At 37.5% G+C, this 12,646-nt stretch overlaps 1 protein-coding gene across 1 annotated transcript in view; it reads right to left on the bottom strand.

Moving 5' to 3' along the window:
• galnt9 (polypeptide N-acetylgalactosaminyltransferase 9) overlaps positions 1 to 12,646 on the bottom strand; it is a gene marked incomplete at both ends in the record, with an annotated part of 91,517 nt that overhangs the window by 23,298 nt on the left and 55,573 nt on the right. The window contains one exon of the mRNA XM_079251998.1: positions 8,223 to 8,340. Within this exon, the coding sequence (XP_079108124.1) occupies positions 8,223 to 8,340 (118 nt within the window). The remainder of the gene's footprint in view (positions 1 to 8,222; positions 8,341 to 12,646) is intronic.

Raw genomic sequence — 12,646 nt, 5'->3', positions numbered from 1 at the left:
AATACTGCGGTTTCCAAAGGCTTGACTTCACATTAGACTGTTTCAGTGCTGCCAATAAACATCGTAGACAATAAAGTTGCTTTTCTGACAAGTCTAACTGCTTTTAGAGTTACAAAATACAAAGATACATGTTTTTAGCTCTTTGTTGGAAGTGAACATGTTTATTGTACGATGCTTGGGGTTAACCTTTTAAACTGAATCTGCTATGAACCTATATGAACTTAATGCAGTCTCAGTCACTTAAAAAAAGATATTAAATTAATTATGCAGACAGCATATTGTCTTAGCAATCCTGTTTTTGAAAAAAGTTACAGCTAATAAATGAGTAAACTAGTAACAATGTTAAATGACTTCCCAGTATCTTAACTGGGAAAACAAATGTTTTCTGGTTTACTAAATATTCTCAAATATGTGACATGCAGTGTGTGATTATCCACACATTTTTGTTAATATGATAATAAGACATTGTACCTTCATCAAACTAACACATCTGGAGTCTATCAGCTCTCTGTGATCCTTTTTATATGTACAAATCCAGATGGCTTGTGCGGTAATCAGCTGTGTTAAAATGTCCATGTTCTGTATCAGTGTGGCAGATGTTCCAAATAAACCAAAGATGACATCTAACTGCATCTACCTAATGTTTTGAAGCTGCACCTGTCACTGTGTCACCCGATGTTTAGTCGCTCATCTTGGCTGTATGAATTTATCATTACCCTGTTTTCTTTAAGCAAACTGTCTGAAAATAAACAGACTGGAATCTGAGAGAAGTGGGCGGCAGAAAAACAAACAGATGAGTTGCTGAGTTTACTGTCTGCCAATTAATGTATCTTACTTAGGAGACGGACTAAGACACATTAATTACCATCTTTTAGATAATGCATTTGTAGACAGTCAAGTGAAACTATGTGATATCAAATTACATCATAATATTGAATTGGAGAGTTTATTTGAAACAATTATAAAGACTGCAGTGTGGCCTCACAGCTCGACCAGTGGCCTTTCTGTGTGGAGTTTGCATGTTCTCCCCGAGTATGCATGGGTTCTGTTTGGGTATGCCGGCTTCCTCCCACTGTCCAAAGACATGTATGATAGGTTAACTGCTTACTCTAAATTGCCTATAGGTGTGAGTGTGAGTGGTTGTGTGTCTTTTTGTGTTGGCCCTACGATGGACTGGCGACCTGTCCAGGGTGCACCCTGCCTCTAGCCCAAATACTGCTTGGATAGGCTCCAGCTCGCCTCGGACTCTTAATCGGACAAAGCAGTTTGGATAATGAATGATCCATCTATCCATCAATTCTCCGCCGCTTATCTGAGGTCGGGTCGCGGGAGCAGCAGCCTAAGCAGGGAAGCCCAGACTTCCCTCTCCCCAGCCACATTTGCCAACTCTGCAGGGGAGATCCCAAAGCGTTCCCAGGCCAGCCGAGTGATATCATCCCTTCAGCGTATCCTCGGGGAGTCTTCCTCAGGGTCTCCTCTCGCAAGGGAGGCGTCCAGGAGGCATCTTGACCAGATGCCCACCTCAACTGGCTCCTCTATTGGATAATGAATGAATTATATATAAAGATTTTTAGCAGTTTGGGTATTTATTTGGAATATCGAATGGAAGAAAAACATCTTGAAATCAATTTACTTTACTGACAAGTTAATCAGAATTGTTAAATGCATCTCCCCCACTGAGTTTTACATGATATTCATTGAGCTATATTGACTTATTAAGATGAATTTCTCGAAAAGGAAAAGGATTGAAAAGCAAAGTTGAGATTGGCACTTTCTCTGCTGTCACTCAACCAGCACCGCCACTATGTCATCAAGGTGATTTGGTTTCGATAGGTCTCATGTGGAGCGGACCACTGTGCCAGATAAAGTTATAATCAGTCCATTGAACTTAAATGGCAAAACAAGATCAAGCTGCTGCATCACTAAAAGCGAAAGTTTGCACTGGAACAACGTTCTTTTGGCCATCTCAGTTTCTGTCTTTACTTCCCACGACAAGAACACCAGTGGAACGTAATGTTGCCATTTTATACAAGGCTGAGTTAACGTGGGGAAAACAATTGCTCCATGAATGAACAATTAAGTTACAAATATCTGGTGGTGTAATTATTCCCTTTTTATGTTCAACACAATGAGGACAAATATCAGCTGCAGAAAGGTATTGTTTTTCAGCATTGATTGTTTCTGCAGCGATTGCTCTCCAGCGCGTCTGATTCCATTTAAATTAATTACATGTCAGTAGCAACAAATACATTACATTTGAGTGTTTTTGCTTTCTGTCATGAATAAAATAAATAAATAAATAAATAAATAAATAAATGTGTGTAGCATGCCCTATCTAACACAAATGTAACCATTTATATCCTAATGCACAGTTCCACATAGTTCCTAATGAGTCTAATACCGACAGATGAAGCCAGTAAAGCACTAAAGATTTTACGGAACGATGTGGCAGAAACCTCTGGCTACGACACACATATAATCTCAGTAGCTCTCCTTGCTCTTTGCACATATTCCATTGATCTACTGCAATTATGTTTTGTGTCTGAACAATTTCAAACCTTCGTTTTTAAAAAAAAAACATTTATGTTTTTTTTTTCCATCATTACTTTTTGCCTCCTTTCAAACACGAACCTGAGACAAAAGGACTCCTTTTTAAAGTTTGCAACACATGCAGCCTGAAACAGAAACATAATAAACCATGTAAAAATTACAGACAGAGTAAGAAAATGTAAAAAAAGCATTTAGTCTCTTATTTAATCAATTAGAATATGGGTTCTTATTTCAGTTATAGTCCCCTGGAAAATGGGTTGGTGTGCATCTTCAGTTGCTATTGGAGTAAATACAGGATGGCACAAATGAAAATTTCTTACAAAAAAGACAAATGAAAAAAAAAAAAATCCCCTAATCCCCTAAATTTACAAATGTGCCTCACTTGAAATATGAGACCTACTTTATATTTTACTAAATCATCTCTGTTATACAGATAGCTGCAATCAGTTCTGTGATAAAAGTATTGAGTTGGACTAGTGTGCACAGAGGTGTTGTATTTTATAAATGCAAGTTAGGAGATTTAAGAAAAAAAAAAACAGATCGATTTAAAGGTTTTGACACAAAAATCTTCTCTAAACAGTCACATTTAGCTACATTTATCATTATATCAGATGGAATTCAGAAAAAGATTCCAGTGGCTTTAACATGTAGATTTGGATTTACATAATAACATTAAAGTCACTATAAACTTTATTCTGCAGATTACACAGGACCAAACAAATACAAATGACTGAGTTTTGCCAGTTTCTCCCAAAATTTTTAGTGTAAGCTATAGTAACTATTATAACTATTATGTCATAAGGTGAACATCTGATTTCTTGCTTTACTTAATATTCATGTATTTTTACAAGTCTTGCTTTTAATAGTATTTATCCTGGAATGTTTTTTTAATATAAAGCTTACACACACACACACACACACACACACACACACACACACACACACACACACACACACACACACACACACACATACATATATATATATATATATATACATGCATGCAGGCTGCTCTGTGGTGATACACTTAATGTGTTTATCATCAGAGTTTGAGTAAATGCTAAAACTATGGAATAAAAATGGCTTAGCCATCAAAAGACACCAGGCTGTGCACAAAGTCATTGAGTTTCCTGAAACAGAATAACGAGAACATTAAGGTTTTCCAGTCATCCAACAGCCACACTGGTCCATAAACAACATAGAGAGCAACAACGCTGAAACACAGTTGCTCATAAGACTCAGCAATACAAAATAAAATCCAAGTTAGAAAAAAGCAGCTGGAGATTAGATGCCTTTTCTCAGAGTTACCTGCAGCTTTGCAGTTATGTACAGTTCTTAAAGATAATAAAGCAGCAGTAGAAGCTTAAATTACCGTTTATATAGCTTCTTAATGCCCAGGAACAGAATCTGTCGGACCTAACTAGAAATCACAACCTGCTGTGACTTATCTCCACCTGACAGGTGAGCTGTCAAACACACACACACACACACACACACACACAAACACACACACACACACACACACACACGGTGACAGTTTTATTGCTACATTATTTGCTGCACAGCAGAATCTTCCTCAACCTAAAACATTAGTTTCATCACAGTTGGAGAGACATTTTTAGGGCTCTGTCTGTTAAAATCTGATCAGTTCACCTACTGTTGTTACTCACTTTAACCTGTTCATGATCCAAATAATACAAGAAGTCTGTATTTTTTATTAAAAGAAATTTGAATAGAAAACAATGAAAACATGTTTTATTTGTCTCTTTTCTGCCAGTGTGGATTTTAGCTTTGCATTAGTCTAGAAGACAACGAGATTTCCACTTGTAATAAATCTGTGCATTGAAAAGATAAAGAGGATTTCACTTTATGAAATTTTAATTTTTTTCCACTTTGGATTTAATCCTGTGACAAACAATCAGTCAGAATGTACATGGACATAACTAGCAGATTTTGTTCTTATGCGTAATGAAATGCAAGTCCTTCATTTACAACTTGTATTGCATAAAACTAATGAAAACATAGCAACTATAAAGAAATCTGTCACTGCACTGTAACAGCTTTTCTTGAGATGAAGTGAGGACCAAGTGAAGTGTAATTATGTTCTGCTCCTGTATGGCTGCCGGTACTGCCAGACTTTAATTAGCTCCTTTCTCCTCACGACAGGGAGATTATGACCAGATGCCTCGAGGCCTGGCCCAGGTGCTTATGAATACTGGGCTTCAAAGAAGTTTAAAAAAAACAAAAAAAAAAAACAGTCATTACCTCTGAAAGGATTTCCAGGTGATTTTATTAAATGTCATCAAGAAAAAAAGGCCACCCAGTTACACCACACATGAGTTTCTTGGAAAGATTGATTGGACTTGAGACAGACTTCATGAAGCAGCTGGAATTGTTTGATGATGATAATAATAAAATAATAATATAATATAATATAATATAATATAATATAATATAATATAATATAATATAATATAATATAATATAATATAATATAATATAATATAATATAATATGCAATATAACTGCGATGGACTGGCGAGCTGTCCAGGGTGTACCCTGCCTGTCGCCCAAAGTTAGCTGGGATAGGCTCCAGCTTCCCCGCAAGCCTGAATTGGATTAGGCGGTTTAGAAAATGAATGAATGAATGAATAGTATAATATAACATAATATAATATAACATAATATAATATAACATAATATAATATAATATAATATAATATAATATAATATAATATAATATAATATAATATAATATAATATAATATAATATAATATAATATAATATAATAACATATAATATAATATAATATAATATAATATAATATAATATAATATAATATAATATAATATAATATAATATAATATAATATAATATAATATAATAATAAAATTTACAATAATCTAAAATTTCAAAGTAAAACACAATTCTATGTCACATGTTTACGCACAGCTTAGAGACTCCGTGATACTTTTAAAGTAGTATTATATTTGCAGGCAGAGTTATCAAAATAAAGATATTTTTTTAATGAAAGACAAAACCCAGCCCTCCTGAGATGCTCCATCAGCAAAGGATCCACAAAGCGGGAGGAGTGGGAGACAACGCTACAAGATAAACTTGTATTGACACTTCTGGCAGAATTTATTATTTCTGTCCCTGGCTGATTTTCTGTTTGCAAAGGGACCTTCATGGTTGTATCAACTTCAGACGAGCCGTCTGCAACTATTTACAGAGGTACCAATTCCTATGCTGCTTGCAGTGACAGGAAAGGAAGATACTTGTTAACCAGCACAGCTGCCGACTCAATATTACATCCAACTTATTGATTACAAAGCCTGAAATGTAGCCAGACGTAAAACTAGCAAAGTGTCAGCACATCTCTGCATGTATCTGTTGTGGTTCCTGCTCTGACCTGTGCTGCAGTGGGTGTGCCTGTTTCCCTGGCAATCAAGTCCACACCAGGTTCTCATCGGGTAATCAGCAGCAGCAGCAAGATAAAAGGCCAGCTCAGTTCACCAGTCATCGCCTGATTGTTGTTTCATCTGTGGTAACAGCTCTCGGCCATTGCAGCATTTCTGCTTAAGAATTTAAACTGCTTGTTTCACAACTGTCTGTTCTGTCACCAGTGCATGATTCTTGCCTGCCTGCCCGTCAACCTGCCTGCCTGCCCGTCAACCTGCCTGCCTGGCCACCTACCATTCTGCCCAGGAGAACAATAAACCTGTCCTAGTATCCACATCCAATCTGCACTTGGGTCCTTGTTTGTCCTACACTACAACAGTATCTCCTTCACTGCATGAAGCACGCAGCATCTTTTATCTATTTTCCCCGTCTCTTCATATCTATTTCCATTTCTTTTCACTTACAAGTTCTGCCTTATAAATTATTTCACGCCTGTACAAACATAAAAATTCAGTCAGATCTTTGATTCCTTATTCCTGCATTAGCTTTATTCTGTCGCTTTCCTCTTGGAAACGACATCGCACGCAGTACAATGTGCCGTATAATAAGTCCCTGCACATCCCGGCCTTCGCACCGCTTACACAAGAGGACATTTCTGTTGGAGGCTCCTTTTTTCTTTTACACACAGCAAGCTAGAAAAGGCCATATTTCACAAATAAAATCACCATAACCTTTCACAAGGATCCCTGCCTTTCGTTCGCTTTCGGCCATCAGACGATGCTCGGCAAACTCCGCTATTGTGAGCTGCCCCGCTAATTGTTAAACATGCTCTTGTCAATCAAACCTATCCCAAATGGCAACTCCTCAGCTCGCTACAATCAGCTGCCTCTGTAGCCTTAGAGGAGTAATTGCGGTCCATTCACCATGAGCCTGACTCCATTCCATTAGTGGCTGTAGATTATGAATGGTGGAAGCAGGTTGTTGATGGTAGACTTATTCAAGCTTGTGCTTACACTGAATGGCTCCTTCTCTCTGGTAGCATGTGTTTCATTTCCGTGCAGACAGGCCAAACAGGAGGAGAGGTAATTGCATTTGTGGTGTATTGTGTTTGCAGACAGAGCGGTATATTCTCTTCACTTCATGAATCAAAGCACTAAGAGTGAATATTCTTTGGGAGAAAAGACATTCGCTGAGAAAATTGTATATGCAAGGGCCGAAACCGCTTCAGTTACACTATATCACGCAGTTCAATAGAGTTGTTCTTGGTTTATTTAGCTGCAGCAGCTGAATTGATCTCAACCACAAACCTCCTCCACCACACCAGCATGGTTTGTTAGGTACATAAAAGCAGCTTCGCTGAATTACAAAACACCGAAGGCCACTGCCAGTTGACACAAAACAGAAATTGCTGAGTTATCAGTCTATGTTAACAGCAGATGATTGTCTCATTACTGGAGCTGACAGTGAAAAAAACCCCATGCTATTTATATGGGGGGGCGGCTACTCTGTGTGGAATAATGGGTGGCTTTGAAATGGTCATCAACAACCATAAATGTCTCTGGCTTCAATAAAGCACTGAAGCAATTTGTGAACCCAGATCCACTCTCCAGCCTCTGTTCAAGTGCTTTTTCAAAGGCAGCCACCACTTCAGAGGTGTCGTTGAAGCCATCTCAAGATTTTGAAATGGATGTGGGGATGACGTTAAATGAAGAGCGGGGTCTTTCTGGTTCCACTTGGCTGGAGAGAAACATTTTCTGAATTTAAACGCTAACCAATTCTTCAGCAAGCCCTTCGCTCACATGAAGCGTTAAATTCAACTCAAAGCAGCAGCAAAAGAGATTTACATTTTCCGTATACAGGCTTTAGACCCTTTGGGTTGGCTGAAGATTTGCATTAGCAGGTTTTTTTCCCCCCCTCTACCTCCATCTAAGAAACTGCAAAGTTTAATCATGGTTTCTGTTGACGCCCCTGGGTTTTGTATTTTTAAGCTGGATCGTATTGGCTGCAGAATGTAAAAACTTCATCATAAGCTGATCTAAACTGTTAATAGATTTCCCCAAACAATCCAAACAGGACTGTATGTAATTGACTATATATGACTATGTAATTACAACTCCATAGACAAAACCTGTGCGAGAAAGAAAAGTCTCATTTATATAAAAGGTTTTTTTGCAGCAGCAGCAGCTGTGGGAGAGTTCATTATCCTCCTTACACAGTGGCTAAATTTAATGTATTTTAGCAGAAAATTAAATGTTAATCTCGTCCTTACCCTCATGCCGAGCTCAATGTTCTCGCCTCCATAGACCTCCATACCAGGATCCAGCAGACCGATCTCTCCAAAGTACTCCCGATCTACCACAAAGGAGCAGCCAATCATAGCTGGAGTTCTGAACGAGCAGAAACAGAGAATTTTTCTTATCATTATTGTCATTTAACCACAACATTTTGCAAACCTGCAAGCTTTCCAGAACCCATCATGGGTTTTTGCACGCACCATAGAGAGGCTTGTTTGTTTCCTTTCATTTAGCTTAGAGGTACAGCAGATGGAGAGATGAGCACACTGTGAAGCAGCAACTGCAAGTATCCACTGCTTTACAGTGCTTTTTCGTTTAGAAAGCACAGACCAGATAAAAGCTCCAAAATATACTTTTGAACAGTGATGGGAGTTAAAATAAAAAATAAAAATAAGTAGTGTTGTTAACAAAGTTAGGTGATCAAACTAATTTCCATGGTTACAACACTGTTACTGTAACTGACAACAAAATGTTACTGACAGCGCATTGCTACTGTGAGATGAGATAATTTTTTTTTGTTTTGGGTTAACAGAAGTTTCACATTTGCTTGGACAATACTGTGCGACTGATCAAGTTGAGAGGAACCAGAGCGATACGGATAAAACTGGAGACGTTCATCTGAAGGGGGGAGAAACAACCACATAAAATAAAGTGATGATGATTGACTAATGAAGGAAACGTGACATCCAGGCAGCCTGAGAATATTGTTGATAATGGTATTTTATTCCATTTAGTCAGATTCAATATTCACTTTTATTATAAAGACATGAACTTGCAGATGAATTTGAGTGTCTGTTAAAGGGAACATATTTGGAAATTTCTTTAAAAAAAAAGCTGGAATAGGCTAATTACTTTTCAGAGTAATTAATTTCTCTTCTTAAGCAATAATTCAGTTACTTTTGGGGTAACTAATAACTATAATTATTTACTTTTTAAAGTAAAGTGAATAAAACAAGTTAAATCTAACTTTAAACTTAAACTATAGATCCCTGCATCTCTTAAGCTGCTAACAGACTGGAAGATATAAAACTTCAGCAAATCCAACCTGAAATTAAGATGGTTTTCCTAAAAAACAAATATTGCAGCTCAAAGTGCAAAATATTGAACTTTTGCAAAATTGCCAAAAAAAAAAAAAAAAAAAAAAATCTTACAAAAATACCAAAATTTTTACCTTTGGTTTTGTTCAACTTTCTCACAAATAAATACTGGTTAAGGGTTTGATCCACGCTGACTAAGTATGACCACGACTCCTTCTCATGGAGAGACTTTTTGGCCATAATGATTTTTTTTTTTTTTTACCATGTGTTGCTGAACAATTGCTGCACAGCACAAAGGTCAGGAGTCATGGACTGAGCTGCTACCTGATAAACCCATCATACAGAGTGGCCAGAAGAGAAGAAAAGGGGGGAATGTGATGGTCTTTTGAATCACTATAGAAATATGTAATCTGAATAACTTTGCACCTGATTTGGTAACTTTTTTGGTCCCAACCTCATCAGGCTCAGTGTTCATATTCTTCTCTTACTTAAAAACAGCCAGCTGATGCTGGAATTGGTTGCAAACCTTTCCAGTTATAAGGTCAAAATAATGAGCTAAAAGGCAAAAACCTGCACTGAATCACTGAGGACAGATGCAGAACTAAGGAAGGATTTTCCATGGATTCTTTACAATGCAACATTTCTTAAAATGTTCATATAATTTAACTTAAAAATAGTTGTGGCATGGATAGATTAAACACATACCATGCACATTGAGGGGAAGAAAACATGACAGTATAGCACAACATAACCATAACACATTCCAGTTCAATGCAGCACTCCAAAATGACGCTATGTAGCCCTTTCAGGGAAACATCATCTTGTCAGGTTTTAAGTGCCTTGAACACAACCTTTATGCAGGGTCCTGAGGTGTATTATAACTGTGCAGACACCAACAAGTTGCCTGAGTAATTTTTCTTAGCATAACGCCTGGGGTGCATTCAGCATACATGGTATTACACACAAGCAGTCACAAAGATGAAAGGCAAATGCATGTCTGCAGCTTCAGTTTGAGAGACATAGCGGTGGGTAGTACTTTAAAGTGCTTTTAGCTGCGCTGTGATTTATTGACTCTGTCTTAAAAGAGTGCTCTGAGCCATACAGTGTATGAGCCAAAGAGAAAGGTGCTTTTAGGTTTAGACCTCATAAAACACCATGTGGACCATCACTTTTAAGTGCCAGTTTGAAAATCCTGGATCAGTATATAACTAATAGTGACAAAAGGTACCAAATCTTCCTGTACCATTACACTGAAAAGCTTTTTTTTTTTTTTTTTTTTTTTATGAGTTTTGCTCAGTCACAGTAAAAGGTTTCCGAGCTGAACATTCATACTGTATGTTAAAGCTATAACTTCAAGTACCTCCAGTTTTAACACTTTAAAAAATTACAATAAGTATGTGTTGCAAAAAACTTGCACCATTCCTTTTTGCTTTATAGTTATTACTGATTTACAGATGTGGTTAAACACATTTTTCATCAAAACGGATCTGTGCAGACTATCATTATTCATGCTTGGTGACACACACTTTTATTTCCTGGCATACTGTAGCTGGATCCAGTCTTGTTTAAATCATAAGTGGGTGACAGCCAGGCTTTCAAGTGCCATTTTTTATACAGGACGTGTAGATAAAAAAAAGAAAGATGTCGCTTGTGCTTTGCCTTGTTCCTCTCATCTCTTCTCTGGATAAGTGACTTATCTCACCTGTCTGTGCAGCATAAACTTTGTGTAAATTTCTGAGCTTTTGCTTAGAGGGAGAAAAAGCCTCCTGGCAATGCAAACACAGTTTCTGTGTCTAAACACATAAACTCATCTTAAATACACAATGAAGCTGAAATCATTGCAAACATAATACTGTGCTCGTTTTACTTGTGATGCTTCTTCATGCCACAAGAGATGCGATGGGTCTGCTTTGCATGTGCTACTATCTGTTGCAAAGTTTAAAGCTATCTTCATTTGTCTGCTGTGCAAGGTGATCAAACAAGCAATATTAATGTAATTCCCCGAGTAGAGCCAATTAACTGAAGCCAATTAAATGACTAACTAGCCAGCTGTTCCTCCTGAAATGCAAAAAAAAAAAAAAAAAAAGAACCCCAAAAACAAACAAAAAATAAGAAATAGCAAAATTCCATTCAGCTAAAGTGGCTTTAAGAATCACCTTTCCATCGCTTTCATTTTCAACTGAGATGAATCCGCTTGTGAAGACAGTCCCAAAAGAGGAAAAGACTAAATTAACTGACAAATTTAAATCATGAATGAGTAAAATACGTCTTTGGTGAAATGTTGGTAAAAGTTCTGCATGAAAGAAGTGGCAGTGGCTCGCTCAGCTCTTTGAACAGTTCAGAACTGATATCTCCCATTTCAGAAACCATCAAAAGCAATAGCCTCAAAACAACCGCAGCCAGATGAATGGTGGAATTTATCACTGCTTTTCTCATTTAATGTGACAAGGCTCCTGTTATTTTTAGTGTGCAGATGGTCAGCCGGCAGGGCTCATAAGCCCCCTTGCACCTCATCGTTGGTCCCTGCTTGCAGTACATCTAAAGGCCAGAACACAGCGATGGCAGACTGTTGCTGCATGTTGTATGACCAACGTTGCATGCTCTAGCACTAACAGAAAGCACCACAATGCACCCTGTATTTGACCACAAAAGTCATGGTAAATTACCCTAAATGTCAATGTTTTATTTATCATTTTTAAAAATGTGGTTCAATCCCAAGCATGTCTGAAAAGCCGCAGAACAACTGACATATCTGGCATGCTACCATTAACATGTTTTCTGACAACAAAGATCCAAAATATACGGAAATATTTCCATGTTTTAGACAACGTGCCTCATCAGTTATAGGAACAATGCAGGTACTGTGACAGTTATATTAAAAGGCAGCGTAGATGAACTACTTAAAACATCATCGGCTAAAATTATCTGCATGATACAATAAAAAAAAAAATTAAAAAAAGGAAAAAAGTTTTTAGTGACAATAAGACATAGTAAGATAAGATACTAGATACACACCACTTAAACTTGGTGACCTACCTAAAAACCTTAACATCTGGCTTCAATATAAGATTGTAGGTGCCAATTATTTCTCAAGCTGTGTTATTAATCTCTTCTCATCAATTTTATAAATTTGTTTGATAAGTTTCACTCCCTGTGGTGGACTGGCGAGCTGTCCAGGGTGTATCCTGGCTCTCGTCCAATGACTGGGATCCAGCTTCCCTGCAACCCTTGATCGGACTAGGCGGTTCGGAAAATGAATGAATGAATGAATGAAGTCTCACTCCAACATGCACACACACACACACACACACACACACACATGCACACAAATCACAGCCTGGAGATAACAAAGTTATATTCTC

The sequence above is a fragment of the Telmatherina bonti genome (genome assembly GCF_933228915.1).
Source record: "Telmatherina bonti genome assembly, chromosome: 13".
Taxonomy (NCBI): domain Eukaryota; kingdom Metazoa; phylum Chordata; class Actinopteri; order Atheriniformes; family Telmatherinidae; genus Telmatherina; species Telmatherina bonti.
The sequence above is the reverse complement of the archived record's forward strand: the minus strand, read 5'-3'. Positions and strand labels throughout refer to the sequence as shown.